The sequence below is a fragment of the Mustelus asterias genome, unplaced genomic scaffold, assembly GCF_964213995.1.
Source record: "Mustelus asterias unplaced genomic scaffold, sMusAst1.hap1.1 HAP1_SCAFFOLD_1913, whole genome shotgun sequence".
In the NCBI taxonomy this organism is placed as follows: Eukaryota; Metazoa; Chordata; class Chondrichthyes; order Carcharhiniformes; family Triakidae; genus Mustelus; species Mustelus asterias.
The window spans coordinates 37,455-60,954 of NW_027591858.1; the positions used below are offsets into that span (position 1 = coordinate 37,455).

The 23,500-nt window shown below is 51.4% G+C and overlaps 1 protein-coding gene across 1 annotated transcript in view; it reads left to right on the plus strand.

The window, feature by feature from the left end:
* Window positions 1-23,500, plus strand: part of LOC144488994 (plexin-A1-like) — a gene marked incomplete at both ends in the record, with an annotated part of 58,725 nt that overhangs the window by 31,979 nt on the left and 3,246 nt on the right. Inside the window, 3 exons of the mRNA XM_078206952.1 lie at window positions 482-605; window positions 7,487-7,640; window positions 9,153-9,252. Of these exons, the coding sequence (XP_078063078.1) occupies window positions 482-605; window positions 7,487-7,640; window positions 9,153-9,252 (378 nt within the window). The remainder of the gene's footprint in view (window positions 1-481; window positions 606-7,486; window positions 7,641-9,152; window positions 9,253-23,500) is intronic.

Consider the following 23,500-nt stretch of genomic DNA (forward strand, 5'->3'; position numbering starts at 1 on the left):
TGGGAGGGTCAGTGCTGAGGGAGCGCCGCACTGTGGGAGGGTCAGTGCTGAGGCAGTGCCGCACTGTGGGAGGGTCAGTGCTGAGGGAGCGCCGCACTGTGGGAGGGTCAGTGCTGAGGGAGCGCCGCACTGTGGGAGGGTCAGTGCTGAGGGAGCGCCGCACTGTTGGAGGGTCAGTGCTGAGGGAGCGCCGCACTGTGGGAGGGTCAGTGCTGAGGGAGCGCCGCACTGTGGGAGGGTCAGTGCTGAGGGAGTGCCGCACTGTGGGAGGGTCAGTGCTGAGGGAGTGCCGCACTGTGGGAGGGTCAGTGCTGAGGAAGCGTCGCACTGTGGGAGGGTCAGTGCTGAGGAAGCTCTGCAGACTGTGTCTCTGTCCTGTGGTCTGATAAGAATTCGGTGTCCATTCTGCGGACTGTTACCCTGTGCCATGGCCACTATCGCTCGCTCTGACCTCTGCTCTCTCTTTCTGCTGCCTACCCAGGTGCACCCAGCGGAGCGAGTGTAACCGCGCCGATGAACCCCAGCGTTTCGCCACCGAGTCTAATCGCTGTGTCCAGCTCACCGTCAGGCCCAACAACCTCTCCGTGATGATGCCCGATGTGCCGGTCAGTATCTGGTCTCACTGAGCAATAACCAGCCAAACGCCGAGCGGGGAGGAAGGGCCGCGTGGGGCGGGGGGGGGAGGAAGGGCAGTGCGGGGGTGGGGGCAGTGTGAGGGGGAGGGGTGAGGAAGGGCAACGCAGGGGGTGGGTGATTGATTACAGATAAACCCCGTCGACCAGTATTGGCCTGACATTCAACTATGGGGTGCCTCGCAGTTGGTGTTGTCAGTTAACATTGGCCTGATATTCGACTGTGGGGGCGTCATTGTTGATCCCCGTCCTTGTCGTCAATGGGTTTTGGCTGACATTCGACTATGGGAGGCATTGCAGGTGATCCCAGCTGCTCTTGTCAATGAACATTGGCCTGACATTCAACTATGGGGTGCCTCACAGTTGCTGTTGTCAACTAACATTGGCCTGATATTCTACTATGGGAGGCATCACGGGCAATCCTAGTTGCTCTCGTCACAGAGTAATGGTCTGATATTCTACAATGGGAGGCATCACATGTACATCCAAGTCACTCCTGTGAAAGAGAACTGGCCTGACTTTGACTTTGCTCCGCATCGCAGTTAGAAACATAGAAAAACTACAGCAAACAGGCCCTTCAGCCCCATAAGTTGTGCCGAACATATCCCTACCTTCTAGGCCTACCTATAACCCTCCATCCTATTAAGTCCCATGTACTCATCCAGGAGTCTCTTAAAAGACCCTATTGAGTTTGCGTCCACCACCCCTGACAGCAGCTGATTCCACTCACCCACCACCCTCTGTGTGAAAAACTTCCCCCTAACATCTCCCCTGTACCTACCCCCCAGCACCCTAAACCTGTGTCCTCTCGTAGCAGCCATTTCCACCCTGGGAAAAAGCCTCTGAGAGTCCACCCGATCTATGTCTCTCAACATCTTATATACCTCTATTAGGTCTCCTCTCATCCTACGTCTCTCCAAGGAGAAAAGACCGAGCTCCCTCAGCCTATCCTCATAAGGCATGCCACTCAATCCAGGCAACATCCTTGTAAATCTCCTCTGCACCCTTTCAATCATTTCCACATCCTTCCTGTAATGAGGCGACCAGAACTGAGCACAGTATTCCAAGTGGGATCTGACGAGGGTCTTATATAGCTGCATCATTATCCCCGGACTCCTAAACTCAATCCCTCGATTGATAAAGGCCAGCACACCATACGCCTTCTTAACCACCTCCTCCACCTGCGAGGCCGATTTTAGAGTCCTATGGACCCGGACCCCAAGGTCCTTCTGATCCTCTACAGTACTAAGAGTCTTTCCCTTAATATTGTACTCCTTCATCCCATTTGACCTGCCAAAATGGACCACTACGCATTTATCTGGGTTGAAGTCCATCTGCCACTTCTCCGCCCAGTCTTGCATCCTATCTATGTCCCTCTGTAACTTCTGACATCCCTCCAGACTATCCACAAGCCCACCAACCTTCGTGTCGTCGGCAAACTTACCAACCCATCCCTCCACTTCCTCATCCAGGTCATTTATGAAAATGACAAACAGCAAGGGTCCCAGAACAGATCCCTGGGGCACACCACCGGTGACCGACCTCCAATTAGAAAAAGACCCATCTATACACACTCGCTGCCTCCTTTGGGCAAGCCAGTTCTGGATCCACAAGGCAGCAGCCCCTTGGATCCCATGCCCTCTCACTTTTTCTAGAAGCCTTGCATGGGGGACCTTATCGAACGCCTTGCTAAAATCCATATAAACCACATCTACCGCTTTCCCTTCGTCAATGTGTTTAGTCACATTTTCGAAGAACTCCACCAGGCTCGTAAGGCACGATCTGCCTTTGACAAAGCCGTGCTGAGTATTCTTGAGCATACTAAACCTCTCTAAGTGCTCATAAATCCTGTCCCTCAGGATCTTCTCCATCAGCTTACCAACCACTGAGGTTAGATTCACCGGTCGGTAATTACCTGGGCTATCCCTATTCCCCTCCTTGAAAATAGGAACCACATCCGCAATCCTCCAATCCTCCGGCACCTCTCCCGTCTCCATCGACGACGCAAAGATCATCGCCAGAGGCTCTGCAATCTCTTCCCTCGCCTCCCACAGTAACCTGGGGTACATCCCATCTGGACCCGGCGACTTATCTATCTTGATGCCATTCAAAGATTCCAGCACAACCTCTTTCTTAAAGTCCACATACTCAATCTTTTCAGTCCACCGCAAGCCTGCAGTACATCCACCTAGGTCCTTCTCCTCTGTGAAAACCGAGGCAAAATACTCATTAAGCACCTCTGCCATTTCTACTGGTTCCGTACAGACTTTCCCGCCTTCACCTTTTATAGGCCCTATTCCTTCACGTCTCATCCTTTTACTTTTCACATATTTATAGAACGCCTTAGGGTTCTCCTTAATCCTACCTGCCAAGGCCTTCTCGTGACCCCTTCTGGCTCTCCTAATTTCCTTCTTTAGTCCCTTCCTACAAGCTGTATACTCATCTAGATCCCTATCTTGCCAAGCTCTCTGAACCTTTTGTACGCTTTCCTTTTCTTCGTGACTAGGTCCCGCACAGCTTTCGTGCACCACGGTTCCTTTAACCTACCAACACCTCCCTGTCTGCTCGGAACGTTGTCCTGTAGAACTCTAGACAGACATTCCTTGAAAAACTGCCACCTCTCTTCAGTACATTTCCCCGAGAATACCTCCTTCCAATTTACTCCTCTAATTTGCTGCCTTATGTCTTCATATTTCCCCTTACTCCATATAAACGCTTTCCTAGCTAGCCTGATCCTTTTTCCAATGCAAGCATAAAGGAGATAGAGTTGTCCCCAAGATGCTCTCCCACTGAGAGATCTGACACCTGTCCAGGTTCATTGGTCAGTATCAGATCAAGTACAGCCTCTCCTCTTGTAGGCTTGTCCACATGCTGTGTCAGGAAACCCTCCTGAACACACCTGACGAACTCCTCCTCATCCAATCCCCTAACCCTAGGGATATTCCAATCTATGTTTGGGAAATTAAAGTCTCTCATCACAACAACTCTGCTATTACTGCATCTCTCCAGGATCTGTTTCCCTGTCTGCTCCTCCACCTCCCTGTTACTATTGGGCAGCCTATAGAAAACTCCCAGCAAAGTGATCGACCCCTTCCCACTCCGAACTTCCACCCACAGAGACTCTGTAGACAATCCCTCCACAGCATACACCTTCTCTACAGCTGTGACACTATCCCTGATCAGCAGTGCCACTCCACCCCTTCTCTTGCCTCCCTCCCTGTCCTTCCTGAAGCATCTGAAGCCCGGCACCTGGAGTATCCAGTCCTGACCCTGAGACATCCAAGTCTCCGTAATGGCCACCACATCACACTTCCAGGCATCAATCCATGCTCTGAGCTCATCCCCTTTATTCACTATACTCCTGGCATTAAAGTAAACACATCGTAATCCTTTGGTCTGAGCTCTCCCCTTCTCTATCCCCCGTCCATCCTCCCTCTTGCACTGTCTATAACCCTTCTTTGTTTGCGAGCTAACTTCCTTGCCCCCAGTCTCCTTGTCTCGATCCCCTCCCCCCAACCTATCTAGTTTAAACTCTCCCCAGTAGCCTTAGCCAACCTTCCCACCAGGATATTGGTCCCCCTGGGATTCAAGTGCCACCCGTTGTTTGTGTACAGGTCACACCTGCCCCTAAAGAGGTCCCAATGGTCCAGGAACCTGAATCCCTGCCCCCTGCACCAGTCCCTCAGCCACACATTCATCCTCCACCTCACTCCATTCCTGCCCTCACCTTCCCGTGGCACAGGCAGCAATCCTGAGATTACTACCTTTGCTTTCCTCCTTCTCAGCTGTCTCCCTAATTCCCTATACTCTCTTTTCATGACCCCTTGCCCCTTCCTATCCACATCAGCGGTACCAATATGTACCGCTACCTCCGGCTCCTCTCCCTCCCAGTTGATCCAGTAACCCCTGTCAATGAGTATCAGCCTGATATTCGACCATAAGGAAATCACACTTGATCTTGGTCCCCCTTGTCAATCATTATTGACATTTGATGATATGGGGCATTGCGGTTGATCCTCTTGGCTGAGTGATACTCTTTTTTTGACCTTGGATGCATGAAGAATGGCAGAATGGGTAGGCACCTGGTCACAATCAGGAGACGTTGGGCTATACCCACTGTCCTCAAGCAGTAAGGGGTGGGTAATGTGACAACCCCAACTCTAACAGATTCAGCTGTCCTCACCCCACTTTGCTTATTTACTGTGACCCTGTCCCATTCAAACAGAACATCCTCAGATCCTCAGATTCCAGCGCTGTTGTGTTCAGAAGTGTGGCTGATAGTCAGGGGTGCAGGATATATCACAGTGTTACAGTGAGGGGTGTGGGATATATCACAGTGTTACAGTGAGGGGTGTGGGGTGTATCAGAGTGTTACAGTGAGGGGTGCAGGATATATCACAGTGTTACAGTGAGGGGTGTGGGGTGTATCAGAGTGTTACAGTGAGGGGTGCAGGATATATCACAGTGTTACAGTGAGGGGTGTGGGATATATCAGAGTGTTACAGTGAGGGGTGTGGGGTGTATCAGAGTGTTACAGTGAGGGGTGTGGGATATATCAGAGTGTTACAGTGAGGGGTGTGGGATATATCAGAGTGTTACAGTGAGGGGTGTGGGATATATCAGAGTGTTACAGTGAGAGGTGTGGGATATATCAGAGTGTTACAGTGAGAGGTGTGGGATATATCAGAGTGTTACAGTGAGAGGTGTGGGATATATCAGAGTGTTACAATGAGGGGTGTGGGGTATATCAGAGTGTTACAGTGAGGGGTGTGGGATATATCAGAGTGTTACAGTGAGGGGTGCAGGATACATCAGAGTGTTACAGTGAGGGGTGTGGGATATATCAGAGTGTTACAGTGAGGGGTGTGGGGTATATCAGAGTGTTACAGTGAGGGGTGTGGGATATATCAGAGTGTTACAGTGAGGGGTGTGGGATATATCAGAGTGTTACAGTGAGGGGTGCAGGATACATCAGAGTGTTACAGTGAGGGGTGTGGGATATATCAGAGTGTTACAGTGAGGGGTGTGGGGTATATCAGAGTGTTACAGTGAGGGGTGTGGGATATATCAGAGTGTTACAGTGAGGGGTGTGGGGTATATCAGAGTGGAGTTCAACCCAGATAAGTGTGAGGTGGTTCATTTTGGCAGGTCAAATAGGATGGCGGAATATAATATTAATGGTAGGACTCTTGGCAGAGTGGAAGATCAGAAGGGTCTTGGGTCCGAGGTCATAGGATGCTCAAAGTAGCTGTGCAGGTTGAGGCTGTGGTTAAGAAGGCGTATGGTGCACTGGCCTTCATCAAACGAGGAATTGAGTTTCGGAGTCGTGAGATAATGTTGCAGCTATATAAGACCCTGGTCAGACCAGACTTGGAGTACTATACTCAGTTCTGGTCGCCTCATTACAGGAAGGATGTGGAAGCCATAGAAAGGGTGCAGAGGAGATTTACAAGGATGTTGCCTGGGTTGGGGAGCATGCCTTATGAGGATAGGTTGAGTGAGCTCGGCCTTTTCTCCTTGGAGAGACGAAGGATGGGGGGGTGACCTGATAGAGGTGAAAAAGATGTTGAGAGGTATTGATCGAGTGGACAGTCAGAGGCTTTTCCCCAGGGCTGAAATGGTTGCCACAAGAGGACACAGGTTTAAGGTGCTGGGGAGTAGGTACAGAGGAGATGTCAGGGGTAAGTTTTTCACTCAGAGGGTGGTGGGTGCGTGGAATGGGCTGCCGGCAACGGTGGTGGAGGAGGATTCGATAGGGTCTTTTAAGAGACTTTTAGATAAGTACATGGAACTTAATAAGGTAGAGGGTTATAGGTAAGCCTAGTAATCGCTAAGGTAGGGACATGTTCGGCACAACTTTGTGGGCTGAAGGGCCTGTATTGTGCTGTAGTTTTTCTATGTTTCTATGTTTCTACAGTGAGGGGTGTGGGATATATCAGAGTGTTACAGTGAAGGGTGCCCCAGGGGGCACCCCTCACTGTAACTGGGGTATATCAGAGTGTTATCGTGAGGGGTGTGGGACATATCAAAGTGATGCAGTGAGGAATGTGGGATATATCAGAGTGTTACAGTGCGGGGTGTGGGATATATCAGAGTGTTACAGTGAGGGGTGTGGGGTATATCAGAGTGTTATCGTGAGGGGTGTGGGATATATCAGAGTGTTACAGCGAGGGGTGTGGTATATATCAGAGTGTTACAGTGCGGGGTGTGGGACATATCAAAGTGATGCAGTGAGGGGTGTGGGATATATCAGAGTGTTACAGTGAGGGGTGTGGGACATATCAGAGTGTTACAGCGAGGGGTGTGGTATATATCAGAGTGTTACAGTGAGGGGTGTGGGATATATCAGAGTGTTACAGTGAGGGGTGTGGGATATATCAGAGTGTTACAGTGAGGGGTGTGGGGTATATCAGTGTGTTACAGTGAGGGGTGTGGGGTATATCAGAGTGTTACAGTGAGGGGTGTGGGGTATATCAGTGTGTTACAGTGAGGGGTGTGGGATATATCAGAGTGTTGCAGTGAGGGGTGTGGGGTATATCAGAGTGTTATCGTGAGGGGTGTGGGACATATCAAAGTGATGCAGTGAGGAGTGTGGGATATATCAGAGTGTTACAGTGAGGGGTGTGGGATATATCAGAGTGTTACAGTGAGGGGTGTGGGGTATATCAGAGTGTTACAGTGAGGGGTGTGGGATATATCAGAGTGTTACAGTGAGGGGTGTGGGATATATCAGAGTGTTACAGTGAGGGGTGTGGGATATATCAGAGTGTTACAGTGAGGGGTGTGGGATATATCAGAGTGTTCTTTATGAATTTTAATCTGGCAAAAATAATCATCAATAAATTTTCTTGTAGCTGATACTGCGTGCAAGGAATGTTCCGGATCTTTCTGGAGGTGTGACCTGTTCTTTTGAAGATATCTCGGAGAGTGATGGGGTGATCGAGGGCAACGAAATTCACTGTGTTTCCCCTTCCCTGAGGAAGATCCCACTCATAACCAATGGATACGGTACGAACAGGCAGCTGTTATCCAAGCTACGCAGCACCAGCAATGTACAGGGATTTCGCGCGTTATAGGCTTTCGCTGAATGGGAGGGTCGCACTGTCGGACTGTCAGTGCTGAGGGGGTGCCGCCCAGTCAGAGGGTCCGTGCTGAGGGAGCGCCGCACTGTGGGAGGGTCAATGCTGAGGGAGTGCCGCACTGTAGGATGGTCAGTGCTGAGGGTGTGCCGCACTGTCGGGGGGTCAGTGCCGAGGGAGCGCCGCACTGTCGGAGGGTCAATGCTGAGGGAACGACGCACTGTGGGAGGGTCAGTGCTGAGGGAGTGCCACACTGTGGGAGGGTCAGTGCTGAGGGAGCGCCGCACTGTGGGAAGGTCAGTGCTGAGGGAGCACCGCACTGTGGGAGGATCAGTGCTGAGGGAGCGCCGCACTGTGGGAGGGTCAGTGCTGAGGGAGCGCCGCACTGTGGGAGGGTCAGTGCTGAGGGAGCGCCGCACTGTGGGAGGGTCAGTGCTGAGGGAGCGCCGCACTGTGGGAGGGTCAGTGCTGAGGGAGCGCCGCACTATGGGAGGGTCAGTGCTGAGGGAGCGCCGCACTGTGGGAGGGTCAGTGCTGAGGGAGCGCCGCACTATGGGAGGGTCAGTGCTGAGGGAGCGCTGCACTGTGGGAGGGTCAGTGCTGAGGGAGCGCCGCACTGTGGGAGGGTCAGTGCTGAGGGAGCGCCGCACTGTCAGAGGGTCAGTGCTGAGGGAGCGCCGCACTGTGGGAGGGTCAGTGCTGACGGAGCGCCACACTGTGGGAGGGTCAGTGCTGAGGGAGCGCCGCACTGTCAGAGGGTCAGTGCTGAGGGAGCGCCGCACTGTGGGAGGGTCAGTGCTGAGGGAGCGCCGCACTGTGGGAGGGTCAGTGCTGAGGGAGCGCCGCACTGTCGGAGGGTCAGTGCTGAGGGTGAACAATCCCATGCTCACTGCTGAAAATAGCAGGGGGGGGTGGGGGTGGGGGGAGGGGTGGGGGGGGGACGGGTGGGGGGGCGGGCGGGGGGGGCGGGGGGGGGCGGCGGCGGGGGGGGGGGCGGGGGGCGGGGGGGGGGGGGGGGGGAGGTTCGCTGGTGGGATTCTGGGTGTGGGGTGCACGCCCAGTGGCAAAAATTAAATCCTCAAGCGAAAAAACAAAGCTGAGAAAATAGATGGAAAGGCCGCTTTTGGGATCGTGCTGTGCACCATGCAGTGGGCGTGGGTCCTGCATTCAAACGGCAACGCCACTTCAGTGGTGCGCAATTGGCCATGATGCGCAGTGAGATGTCCCAGTGCACGGGGATTCGCTGCTCTCTATCTGGGAGCAATGCCACGGATGGTCCAAGTGAGGGATGAACGCAGTGGAGGTGAGAGCCATTGACATGGCCCGAGTCCCGGAGAGTGACTCCGTGACCACTTCGCCCAGTGCTCGGCATCAGTGTCTGCTGCAAACCGCCATGTTCCTTCTCGAGCTAATACACGCTGATTGACTGCTTCTCTCACAGGGGATAAACATGTCATCAAACTCCACCTGAAATCAAAGGAGACAAACAAGCTCTTTGCTGTCACCTACTTCGTCTTCTACAACTGCAGCGTCCATCAGCTGTAAGTAACTCACAATCGCAACGCATCTGTCCCCATCAAACACTCCCAGGACAGGTACAGCACGGGGTTAGATACAGAGTAAAGCTCCCTCTACACTGTCCCCCATCAAACACTCCCAGGACAGGGACAGCACGGGGTTAGATACAGAGTAAAGCTCCCTCTACACTGCCCCCATAAACACTCCCAGGACAGGTACAGCACGGGGTTAGATACAGAGTAAAGCTCCCTATTCACTGTCCCCATTAAACACTCCCAGGACAGGGACAGCACGGGGTTAGATACAGAGTAAAGCTCCCTATTCACTGTCCCCATCAAACACTCCCAGGACAGGTACAGCACGGGGTTAGATACAGAGTAAAGCTCCCTATTCACTGTCCCCATTAAACACTCCCAGGACAGGGACAGCACGGGGTTAGATACAGAGTAAAGCTCCCTATTCACTGTCCCCATCAAACACTCCCAGGACAGGTACAGCACGGGGTTAGATACAGAGTAAAGCTACCTCTACACTGTCCCCATCAAACACTCCCAGGACAGGTACAGCACGGGGTTAGATACAGAGTAAAGTTCCCTCTACACTGTCCCCATCAAACACTCCCAGGACAGGTACAGCACGGGGTTAGATACAGAGTAAAGCTCCCTATTCACTGTCCCCATTAAACACTCCCAGGACAGGGACAGCACGGGGTTAGATACAGAGTAAAGCTCCCTATTCACTGTCCCCATCAAACACTCCCAGGACAGGGACAGCACGGGGTTAGATACAGAGTAAAGCTCCCTATTCACTGTCCCCATCAAACATTCCCAGGACAGGTACAGCACGGGGTTAGATACAGAGTAAAGCTCCCTCTACACTGTCCCCATCAAACACTCCCAGGACAGGTACAGCACGGGGTTAGATACAGAGTAAAGCTCCCTCTACACTGTCCCCCATCAAACACTCCCAGGACAGGGACAGCACGGGGTTAGATACAGAGTAAAGCTCCCTCTACACTGTCCCCCATCAAACACTCCCAGGACAGGTACAGCACGGGGTTAGATACAGAGTAAAGCTCCCTCTACACTGTCCCCCATCAAACACTCCCAGGACAGGTACAGCACGGCGTTAGATACAGAGTAAAGCTCCCTCTACACTGTCCCCCATCAAACACTCCCAGGACAGGTACAGCACGGGGTTAGATACAGAGTAAAGCTCCCTCTACACTGTCCCCCATCAAACACTCCCAGGACAGGTACAGCACGGCGTTAGATACAGAGTAAAGCTCCCTCTACACTGTCCCCATCAAACACTCCCAGGACAGGTACAGCACGGCGTTAGATACAGAGTAAAGCTCCCTCTACACTGTCCCCATCAAACACTCCCAGGACAGGTACAGCACGGGGTTAGATACAGAGTAAAGCTCCCTCTACACTGTCCCCATCAAACACTCCCAGGACAGGTACAGCACGGCGTTAGATACAGAGTAAAGCTCCCTCTACACTGTCCCCATCAAACACTCCCAGGACAGGTACAGCACGGGGTTAGATACAGAGTAAAGCTCCCTCTACACTGTCCCCATCAAACACTCCCAGGACAGGTACAGCACGGCGTTAGATACAGAGTAAAGCTCCCTCTACACTGTCCCCATCAAACACTCCCAGGACAGGTACAGCACGGCGTTAGATACAGAGTAAAGCTCCCTCTACACTGTCCCCATCAAACACTCCCAGGACAGGTACAGCACGGGGTTAGATACAGAGTAAAGCTCCCTCTACACTGTCCCCATCAAACACTCCCATGACAGGTACAGCACGGCGTTAGATACAGAGTAAAGCTCCCTCTACACTGTCCCCATCAAACACTCCCAGGACAGGTACAGCACGGGGTTAGATACAGAGTAAAGCTCCCTCTACACTGTCCCCATCAAACACTCCCAGGACAGGTACAGCACGGAGTTAGATACAGAGTAAAGCTCCCTCTACACTGTCCCCATCAAACACTCCCAGGACAGGTACAGCACGGAGTTAGATACAGAGTAAAGCTCCCATCTACACTGTCCCCATCAAACACTCCCAGGACAGGTACAGCACGGAGTTAGATACAGAGTAAAGCTCCCATCTACACTGTCCCCATCAAACACTCCCAGGACAGGTACAGCACGGAGTTAGATACAGAGTAAAGCTCCCATCTACACTGTCCCCATCAAACACTCCCAGGACAGGTACAGCACGGAGTTAGATACAGAGTAAAGCTCCCTCTACACTGTCCCCATCAAACACTCCCAGGACAGGTACAGCACGGGGTTAGATACAGAGTAAAGCTCCCTCTACACTGTCCCCATCAAACACTCCCAGGACAGGTACAGCACGGGGTTAGATACAGAGTAAAGCTCCCTCTACACTGTCCCCATCAAACACTCCCAGGACAGGTACAGCACGGGGTTAGATACAGAGTAAAGCTCCCTCTACACTGTCCCCATCAAACACTCCCAGGACAGGTACAGCACGGGGTTAGATACAGAGTAAAGCTCCCTCTACACTGTCCCCATCAAACACTCCCAGGACAGGTACAGCACGGGGTTAGATACAGAGTAAAGCTCCCTCTACACTGTCCCCATCAAACACTCCCAGGACAGGTACAGCACGGGGTTAGATACAGAGTAAAGCTCCCATCTACACTGTCCCCATCAAACACCCCCAGGACAGGTACAGCACGGGGTTAGATACAGGGAAAAGCTCCCTCTACACTGTCCCCATCAAACACTCCCAGGACAGGTACAGCACGGGGTTAGATACAGAGTAAAGCTCCCTCTACACTGTCCCCATCAAACACTCCCAGGACAGGTACAGCACGGGGTTAGATACAGAGTAAAGCTCCCTCTGCACTGTCCCCATCAAACACCCCCAGGACAGGTACAGCACGGGGTTAGATACAGAGTAAAGCTCCCATCTACACTGCTCTCATGAATGTAATGCAGTGGGCGACTTCTTTCCCCTCTGAGCTATATTCGGATCAGGAGGCGGTCATTGAGGCCCTGGAGACTGTTACATCTATTTATCTCATTCAACAACAACAATATATCTTTATATAGCCCCTTTCCCACGTAAAACATCCCCAGGGCACTCACAGCAGCGTAAATCAGATAAGATTCAAACCCTGAGCCACATCAGGAGAAATCAGGGTCAGATGATTAAAAGCTCGGTCAAAGAGGTCGGTTTTTAAGGAGCTTTTTAAAGGAGGAGAGAGAGAGAGAGACGGGGACAGCGAGACAGAGAGAGAGGGAAACATAGAGAGAGAGACAGAGAGGTAGAGAGGTTTAGGGAGGGAATTCCAGAGCTTAGGGCCCCCCAGGCAGCTGAAGGCACAGCCGCGAATGATGGAGCGATGGGAATCGGGGGATGCTCGAGAGGCCGGAATTGGAGAAGCGCAGAGATCTCGGAGGGTGGTAGGAGGTGACAGAGATAGGAAGGGTTGTAGGAGTTGGAGGAGGTTACAGAGATCGGGAGGGTTGTAGGAGTTGGAGGAGGTTACAGAGATAGGGATGGCTGTAGGGGCTGGAGGAGGTTACAGAGATAGGGAGGGTTGTAGGGTCTGGAGGAGGTTACGGAGATAGGGAGGGCTGTAGGGGCTGGAGGAGGTTACAGAGATAGGAAGGGTTGTAGGGTCTGGAGGAGGTTACGGAGATAGGGAGGGTTGTCGGGGCTGGAGAAGGTTACAGAGATAAGGAGGGTTGTAGGGGCTGGAGGAGGTTACAGAGATAAGGAGGGTTGTAGGGGCTGGAGGAGGTGACTGAGATAAGGAGGGTTGTAGGGGCTGGAGGAGGTGACTGAGATAAGGAGGGTTGTAGGGGCAGGAGGAGGTTACAGAGATAAGGAGGGTTGTAGGGGCTGGAGGAGGTGACTGAGATAAGGAGGGTTGTAGGGGCTGGAGGAGGTTACAGAGATAGGGAAGGTTGTAGGGGCTGGAGGAGGTTACAGAGATAAGGAGGGTTGTAGGGGCTGGAGGAGGTGACTGAGATAAGGAGGGTTGTAGGGGCTGGAGGAGGTTACAGAGATAAGGAGGGTTGTCGGGGCTGGAGGAGGTTACATGTTGTTATTTGCTCTCCAGTGTGCATGTTGTTTTTTGAGAGTTCGGGGACACTGATTATTGACCCTCAGGTCCTGGGGGGTTGTGACCTCTGGTGAGCATTGCTCAGGAGCGCTGATGGAAAGGTTTCTCGAGTCGGAGGTGGGTGGGTGGGGGGATTGATGCCCTCCCCTCGCCTGTCTCTCTCTCTTCCCCCCCCCCCCCCCCCCCCAGCCCCTGTGAGTCGCAGCTCCTTGAGCAGAGCAGCAGGTGGGGAGATGAAGCCAGACTGAGAGTCAGCAGGCCATAGAGAATTCTCTGGGTAAGGGGACGCAGGTGCAGGATGGAAGCTGCCACCTGCAGACTGCCTGTAATGAAGTATTTACAAGCTGCCTGTCAGAGAGTCTCAGCGGACACTTAATGGGGATGGCATTCCCTAGGGAGAGCTTGTTGTTGATAAGACTCCCTGTTAGCTCTGCTTCTCTCTGCTTTGATTCATCACCCTGTGTTTCCCTCTCACCCACCTTCCCTCCCTCCAGCACACCTTCTCTCCATCACTCCGCCTTTCCCTCTCTCCTTCCCTCCTCTCTCTCTTTCTCCTTCCCTCCATCACTCTCTCCCCCTCTCCTTCCCTTCTTCTCTCTCTTTTTCCTTCCCTCCTCTCTCTCCCTTTCTTCTTCCCTCCATCACTCTCCTTCCCTCTTCTCTCTTTCTCCCTCTTTCCTTCCCTCCATCCCTTTCTCCTTCCCTCCATCCCTTTCTCCTTCCCTCCATCCCTTTCTCCTTCCCTCCATCCCTTTCTCCTTCCCTCCATCCCTTTCTCCTTCCCTCCATCCCTTTCTCCTTCCCTCCATCTCTTTCTCCTTCCCGCCATCATTCTCTCCTTCCCCCCATCAGTCTCTCTCTCCTTCCCTCCATCCCTTTCTCCTTCCTCCATTTGTCTCTCCTTCTGTTTCTCCCTCCTTCCCTCCAACCTTCTCTCCTTCCTGCCATTTCTCCCTCTGTCCCTCTTTCATTCCCAAACTCCTTCTCTCCCTCTCACCTTTTCTCCTTCCCTCTCTCCTCTCTCCCCTTTACTTTCTCCCTCTCTCCTTCCTTCCCTCTCTCCATCCCCCCTCCATTGTGCAACCCTCCACTCCATCACTTTTGCATTCTCTCTCTTTCCCACTCGCTCCCCCTGCTTCCCTCCATTCCTCTCTCCTTTGTCCTCTCTTTCATATTCCCTCTCTCCCTCCCTCTGCTCTCCTTTACTCTATCCCTCCCTTAATAGCTTGCCCTCTCCCTCTCTCCATCCTCCACTCCATCTCTTCCTCCATCTCACTATCCAATCCTCCATCCTGGGTAGATGGTATTCACACGCAGATCTGTCAGTGATAAGATTAAATGATGGGTCAGGCCCAAAGAGCTGAATGGCCTCCTCCTGTTCCTGTGTAATAGGCTGGAGAGAGGCTGAATGGCCTCCTCCTGTTCCTGTGTAACAGGCTCGAGAGGGGCTGAATGGCCTCCTCCTGTTCCTGTGTAACAGGCTCAAGAGGGGCTGAATGGCCTCCTCCTGTTCCTGTGTAATAGGCTCGAGAGGTGCGGAATGGCCTCCTCCTGTTCCTGTGTAATAGGCTCGAGAGGGGCTGAATGGCCTCCTCCTGTTCCTGTGTAACAGGCTCAAGAGGGGCTGAATGGCCTCCTCCTGTTCCTGTGTAACAGGCTCGAGAGGGGCTGAATGGCCTCCTCTTGCTTTTGATTTCCTGAGTCCTGCTGTTTGGAAATCATTTTTAGAGAAAGATGGAGTTTGCGAGTTGGAGAGCACTGTGATCAGGAGGTAGGGAGGAAGGTGTGCCTGTAGTCCTGATTGTGGGGGAGCTGTCCACTTCATCCACTGAGACGGAGAGAGAGAAACAGAGAGAGAGAGAGAGAGATAGGGACCGAGAGACAGGGGGAGAGAGAGAGAGAAAGAAAGAAGGAGACAGAAAGTGTGAGACTGAGAGAGAGAGACTAGAGAGAGACAGAGGGACAGAGTGAGAGGGAGGGACAGTGAGAGACAGAGAGAGAGAAGAGAGAAAAAAGAGTGAGCGAGAGAGAGACAGAGAAGGAGAGAGACAGAGAGGGAGAGATTGTGAGACTGAGTCGAAGAGAGAAACAGACAGAGGGAGGGAGAGATGCAAAGAGAGAAAAAAGAGAGAGAGAAATAGAGAGAGATTGAGACTGCAGCGAGACGTTGAATGTTCACTCATCAAGCCTTTTCTTCTCACAAAATAAGAAGTGCAAAAACAAATTACATTTCAATTTCTCTCTGCTTTGTATTTTGAGATTGGGGCTGTGTGAAGTCATGTTCTTTCAGAGAGAGACACAAGTTCGACCCAATTCACCCCGTGATATTTAGCACTTCCAGCAGTCGACTTGCTGGGTCGCCATGGCAACGAGACCAGAGGCCTACCAAGCCGAACAAAACACATTTGGTTCCTGGACTTCCTGCCTGATTCCTTCACGGCGCAAAGCAACTGGGATGTGAATTATTTTGGGGAAGGATTGGCGGTGATTGCAGCTGGCTGGGGATTTCGATTAACGGAATGGTTCAGGTCACAATGGGAGGCCACTTGACCCATCGTGTCTGTACTGGCTGTCTGAATGAACATTTCACTTGGTGCCACTCCCCTCACCTTCTCCTGTGACCCTGCCCATTCTCTCTTTCCAGATAATGACCCAATTCCCCTTTGGGAAGCCTCGATTGAACCTGCCTCCCCCACACTCTCAGGCAGCGCCTTCCAGATCCTAACCACTCGCTGTGTGAAAAACTCTCTCCTTGTGTCTCCGTCGCTTCTTTCTCCAATCGCCTCCACTCTGTGTCCCCCTCTGGTTCCCCATCCTCCCGCCAATGGGAACAGTTTCTCCCTCTCTACTCTGTCCCGGACCCCAATCCCCCCCCCTCATGATTTTGAACCCCTTGATCAAATCTCCTCTCAACCTTCTTTCTCATTTCCCAAGGAGAACATTCCCAACTTCTCCCAATCTATCCACGGAGTTGAAATTCCCTCATCCCTGGAACCATTCTCCTCAATCTTTTCTGCACTATCTCTCTCTTTCTCTCACTGTCTCTTTCTCTCTCTCTCGCTCTTCCTCTCTTTTTGTGTTACTCGGAGGGGGAATTTGAAGGCGTTGGGTGTTCCCCATGGCGTCTGCTGCTCTTGTCCTTCCAGGGGGTAGAGGTGGCAGGTTTGGGTGGTGCTGTCGAAGGAGCCTTGGCGAGTCGCTGCGGTGCATCTTGTAGACGGTACACACTGCTGCCGCTGTGCGTCGGTGGTGGAGGGAGTGAATGTTGAGGGTGGGGGGGTTAGCGTGTCGATCGAGCGAGGGGGGGGCTGCTTTGTCCCGGATGGTGTCGAGCTTCTCGAGTGTTGTCGGAGCCGCGTTCATCCAGGCGAGTGGGAGAGTATTCCATCACACTCCTGACTTGTGCCTTGTAGATGGTGGACAGGCTTTGGGGGGGGAGTCAGGAGGTGAGTTACTCTCCGCAGGATTCCCAGCCTCTGACCTGCTCTGGGAGCCACAGTATTTATGTGGCTGGGTCCAGTTCAGTTTCTGGTCAATGGTAACCCCCAGGATGTTGATAGGGGGTGGGGAGTGGCGGGGGGGCGGGGGGGTGGTTTAACCGGTGCTGGTATGTTTGGGAAGGGGAGATGACCTACTGCCGTAATGGTGCCCAGGCAATAATATAATGCCATCCAAATGGCCCTTTGTCAAACCTTGCATCAAAGGTATGAGTCTGAAAGAGGATTTGCCTCTGAGGAGCGATCGAGGAGAACTAGCCGATAGTCCCTGGTGTTTGGGAGAAGCGATCTCATTGGAACGGATAACATTCTGACAGGGTCACTGCTCAGAAGCTGTTTCCCCCTCCCCCTCACCACCAGGGCACAGTCTCAGGATAAGGGGGACAGCCATTTCGGACTGAAATGAGGAGAAATCTCTTCGCTCTGCAGGTCGGGATTCTTTGGAATCCTCGATGCCAGAGGAAGTTCAGCCGTCGAGTATAATCGAGACGGAGTATGTGAGAGATGTTCGGACGCTGAGGGTAGCAAGGGACGGGGTGGGGGGGGCGGCGGGCGTAGGGAAAGTGGAGTCAAGATAGGACATAAGCCGCGATGAGGCAGGTTCGAGGGGCCTAATGGTGGCTAACTCCTACTCCTGTTTCTCGAGATCGAAGAGGCGACCTTTCACCTTTCCCTCCCCCCACCCCCCAAACATACAAACCGTCAAGTTAGCACACTATGTTTAAGCAGCACCTGTGACAAGAAATTATTCCTCAGCGCCTTCTTCCCCCTTTTAAACGTTGGTTTACATCATGAATAAATTGCAGGCTTTTATCCTGTGCCCCCCGCTGTACAGGCTGCTGGTTTCCATCTGATGGTGGCTTTTACACTTTTATTCTTTTCCATCATAGTTCTCCAGCTCACTCCCAAAATTGCAACCCCATTGAGGACTTCAAGGGGGTTTATATATCCAACAACAGATACCCGGGGGTGAGCTACAGACTGGAATCTAATCGAGGGGTTCGGGTGGTTTATATATCGATAACAGATACCCGGGAGTGAGTTACAGACTGGAATCTAATCGAGGGGTTCAGGCTGGTTTATATATAGAATAACAGATACCCGGGAGTGAGTTACAGACTGGAATCTAATCGAGGGGTTCAGGCTGGTTTATATATAGAATAACAGATACCCGGGAGTGAGTTACAGACTGGAATCTAATCGAGGGGTTCGGGGTGGTTTATATATAGAATACCAGATACCCGGGAGTGAGTTACAGACTGGAATCTAATCGAGGGGTTCGGGGTGATTTATATATAGAATAACAGATACCCGGGAGTGAGTTACAGACTGGAATCTAATAGAGGGGTTTGGGGTGGTTTATATATAGAATACCAGATACCCGGGAGTGAGTTACAGACTGGAATCTAATCGAGGGGTTCGGGGTGATTTATATATAGAATAACAGATACCCGGGAGTGAGTTACAGACTGGAATCTAATAGAGGGGTTTGGGGTGGTTTATATATAGAATAACAGATACCTGAAAGTGAGTTACAGACTGGAATCTAATCGAGGGTTCAGTGTGGTTTATATATAGAATAACAGATACCCGGGAGTGAGTTTCAAGCTGGAATCTAATCGAGGGGTTCAGGATGGTTTACATATAGAATGACAGATACCTGGGAGTGAGTTACAGACTGGAATCTAATCGAGGGGTTCAGGGTGGTTTATATATAGAATGACAGATACCCGGGAGTGAGTTACAGACTGGAATCTAATCGAGGGGTTCGGGGTGGTTTATATAGAATAACAGATACCCGGGAGTGAGTTACAGACTGGAATCTAATCGAGGGGTTTGGGGTGGTTTATATATAGAATAACAGATACCCGGGAGTGAGTTACAGACTGGAATCTAATCGAGGGTTCAGTGTGGTTTATATATAGAATAACAGATACCCGGGAGTGAGTTACAAGCTGGAATCTAATCGAGGGGTTCAGGATGGTTTATATATAGAATGACAGATACCTGGGAGTGAGTTACAGACTGGAATCTAATCGAGGGGTTCAGGGTGGTTTATATATAGAATGACAGATACCCGGGAGTGAGTTACAGACTGGAATCTAATCGAGGGGTTCGGAGTGGTTTATATATAGAATGACAGATACCCGGGAGTGAGTTACAGACTGGAATCTAATCGAGGGTTCAGTGTGGTTTATATATAGAATAACAGATACCCGGGAGTGAGTTACAGACTGGAATCTAATCGAGGGGTTTGGGGTGGTTTATATATAGAATAACAGATACCCGGGAGTGAGTTACAAACTGGAATCTAATCGAGGGGTTCGGGGGGGTTTATATATAGAATAACAGAGACCCGGGAGTGAGTTACAGACTGGAATCTAATCGAGCGGTTCGGGGGGGGTTTATATATAGAATAACAGATACCCAGGAGTGAGTTACAGACTGGAATCTAATCGAGGGGTTCGGGGTGGTTTATATATAGAATAACAGATACCTGGGCGTGAGTTACCGACTGCAATCTAATCGAGGGGTTCGGGGTGGTTTGTATATAGAATAACAGATACCTGGGCGTGAGTTACAGACTGGAATCTAATCGAGGGGTTTGGGGGGTTTATATAGAGAATAACAGATACCCGGGAGTGAGTTACAGACCGGAATCTAATCGAGGGGTTCAGGCTGGTTTATATATAGAATAACAGATACCAAGGAGTGAGTTCCAGACCGGAATCTAATCGAGGGGTTCGGAGGGTTTATATATAGAATAACAGATACCCGGGAGTGAGTTACAGACTGGAATGTAATCGAGGGGTTCGGGGTGGTTTATATATAAAATAACAGATACCCGGGAGTGAGTTACAGACTGGAATCTAATCGAGGGGTTCGGAGGGTTTATATATAGAATAACAGATACCCGGGAGTGAGTTACAGACTGGAATCTAATCGAGGGGTTTGGGGGGGGTTGATATATAGAATAACAGATACCCGGGAGTGAGTTACAGACTGGAATCTAATCGAGGGGTTTGGGGCGGTTTATATATAGAATAACAGATACCCGGGAGTGAGTTACAGACTGGAATCTAATCGAGGGGTTCGGGATGGTTTATATATAGAATAACAGATACCCGGGAGTGAGTTACAGACTGGAATCTAATCGAGGGGTTCGGGGCGGTTTATATATAGAATGACAGGTTCCCGGGTGTGAGTTACAGACTGGAATCTAATGGAGGTGGGAGAGTCGACTCGTTGCCCTGTGTGTTTTCCCCAGTTTGATTTTGCTATTTTCTGCCCACAAAATAGCCAGCGCCAGGCAACCTGGAGGTCGGTCCTTTGTAGGTTTGACACTTGGAATTCTGTGCACAGTTCTGGTCTCCCTATCCCACTTGGAATACAGTGCACAGTTCCGGTCTCCCTATCCCACTTGGAATACTGTGCACAGTTCCGCTCTCCCTATCCCACTTGGAATACTGTGCACAGCTCCGGTCTCCCAGTCCCACTTGGAATACAGTGCACAGTTCCGGTCTCCCTATCCCACTTGGAATACAGTGCACAGTTCCGGTCTCCCAGTCCCACTTGGAATACAGTGCACAATTCCCATCTCCCAATCCCATTGTGAATACTGTGCACAGTTCCGGTCTCCCAATCCCACTTGGAATACTGTGCACAGTTCCGGTCTCCCAATCCCACTTGGAATACTGTGCACAGCTCCCGCCTCCCTATCCCACTTGGAATACTGTGCACATTTCCGATCTCTGTATCCCACTTGGAATACTGTGCACAGTTCCGGTCTCCCAATCCCACTTGGAATACTGTGCACAGTTCCGGTCTCCCAATCCCACTTGGAATACTGTGCACAGTTCCCGCCTCCCTATCCCACTTGGAATACTGTGCACATTTCCGATCTCTGTATCCCACTTGGAATACTGTGCACAGTTCCGGCCTCCCTATCCCACTTGGAATACTGTGCACAGTTCCGGTCTCCCTATCCCACTTGGAATACTGTGCACAGCTCCGGTCTCCCTACCCCACTTGGAATACAGTGCACAGTTCCGGTCTCCCTATCCCACTTGGAATACAGTGCACTGTTCCGGTCTCCCTATCCCACTTGGAATACTGTGCACAGTTCCGGTCTCCCTATCCCACTTGGAATACAGTGCACAGTTCCGGTCTCCCAGTCCCACTTGGAATACTGTGCACAGTTCCGGTCTCCCAATCCCACTTGGAATACTGTGCACAGTTCCCGTCTCCCAATCCCACTTGGAATACTGTGCACAGTTCCGATCTCTGTATCCCACTTGGAATACTGTGCACAGTTCCGGCCTCCCTATCTCACTTGGAATACTGTGCACAGTTCCCGTCTCCCAATCCCACTTGGAATACTGTGCACAGTTCCCATCTCCCTATCCCACTTAGAACACTGTGCACAGTTCCGGTCTCCCTCTCTCACCAGGAATACCGTGCACAGTTCCGGTCTCTGTATCACACTCAAATACATTTTAAAATCCAATGGGTGGGGGGTGGAATTGAGGAGAAAGTTCTTTCCCCAGAGAGCGGGGAGAGTGTGGAAGTCGCTCCCACGGGGAGTGGTTGCGGTGAATTGATGTGTTTAAGGCGGGAGGGGGGGCGGAGGGGGGGGGGAGGATGGGGATCGGGAACTGGATAAACACATGAGGGAGAAAGGAATAGAAGGATATGGAGGGACTCACGTTAATGTGGATGAAGGTATGGAACTCAGGGAGAGAGATTGCGAGGTTCTTGAGCACATAGACATAGGGAGTGACAAGATATTGGAGGTCTTGGCAGGCTTAAAAGTGGACAAACCTCCGGGTCCGGATGAATTGTGTCCCAGGCTGCTGTGGGAGGCAAGGGAGGAGATTGCAGGGGCTCTGACCCTAATTTTCAATTCCTCTCTGGCCAAGGGCAAGATCAGTAAGAAGTCTCACAACACCAGGTTAAAGTCCAACAGGTTTATTTGGTAGCAAATACCAAATGATGGTATTTGCTACCAAATAAACCTGTTGGACTTTAACCTGTTGTTGTGAGACTTCTTACTGTGCTTACCCCAGTCCAACGCCGGCATCTCCACATCAAGGGCAAGATGCCAGAGGACTGGAGAACAGCTAATGTGGTTCTGCTACTTAAGAAGGATTGTAGCAATAAGCCAGGGAACTACAGACCAGTGAGTCTCACATCAGTGGTAGAGAAACTATTGGAGAAAATTCTGAAGGAGAGAATCTATCTCCACTTGGAGAGGCAAGGTTTGATCAAGGACAGTCAGTGTGGCTTCGTCAGAGGGAGGTCATGCCTAACAGATTTGATTGAATTTTTTGAGGAGGTGACCAGGTGTGTAGATGAGGGTCGTGCAGTTGATGTAATTTATATGGATTTCAGCAAAGCCTTTGACAAGGTCCCACACGGGAGACTTATAAAGAAACTAAACACACATGGGATACAGGGTAATTTGATAAAGTGGATTCAAAATTGGCTCAGTTGTGGGAGACAGAGGGTGATGACAGAAGGCTGCTTTCGTGATTGGAAGCCAGTGTCCAGTGGCACACCACAGGGATCTGTGTTGGGCCCTCGAATATTCATCATAAACTTCATAGATGACTTTGTGGGGGGTAGGATTAGTAAGTTTGCAGATGACACAAAGATTGGTCGGGTGGTTAACAGTGAGGCTGAGTGTCTTGGGCTACAGGAAGATATAGACAGAATGGTCAAATGGGCAGATAAGTGGCAGATGGAATTTAACCCTGACAAGTGTGAGGTGATACACTTTGGAAGGAGTAATTTGACAAGGAAGTATTCAGTTAATGGTAGGACACTAGGAAGTTCTGTGGAACAAAGGGACCTTGGTGTGTTTGTCCACAGATCACTGAAGGCAGAAGGGCATGTCAGTAGGGTGATGAAAAAGGCATATGGGACACTTGCCTTTATCAATCGAGGCACAGATTACAAAAGCAGGGAAGTCATGTTGGCGTTGTACAGAGCTTTGGTGAGGCCACAGCGAGAGTACTGTGTGCAGTTTTGGTTGCCACATAGGGAGGAGCACTGGAGGGGGTGCAGTGGAGATTCACCAGGATGCTGCCTGGGATGGAGTATTTAAGTTATGAAGAGAGGTTGGGTAGGCTTGGGTTGTTTTCATTGGAGCAGAGAAGACTGAGGGGGCGACCTGATCGAGGTGGACAAGATTATGAGGGACATGGACAGAGTGGATAGGGAGCAGCTGTTCCCCTTAGTTGAAAGGTCAGTCACAAGGAGACATAGGTTCAAGGTGACGGGCAGGAGGTTTAGGGAGGATGTGAGGAAAAGCTTTTTACCCAGAGGGTGGTGACGGTCTGGAATGCGCTGCCTGGGAAGGTGGTGGAGGCGGGATGCCTCACATCCTTTAAAAAGTATCTGGATGAGCACTTGGCACCTCATCACATTCAGGGCTATGGGCCAAGTGCTGGGAAATGGGGCTAGGTGGGAGGTCAGGTGTCTCACATGTGTTGGTGCAGACTCGATGGGCCGAAGGGCCTGTGAGGGGGAGAGGTGTTGTTGGTGGTGTGCGAGGAGGCAGTAAGACCGCCCGGAGCAGAGGGGCCGAATGGCCTGTGCCTGGGGCTCTGGGCTGTGATTCAGTGAGGAGGCACTAACATGGGGATGGGGGAAGAGGCTG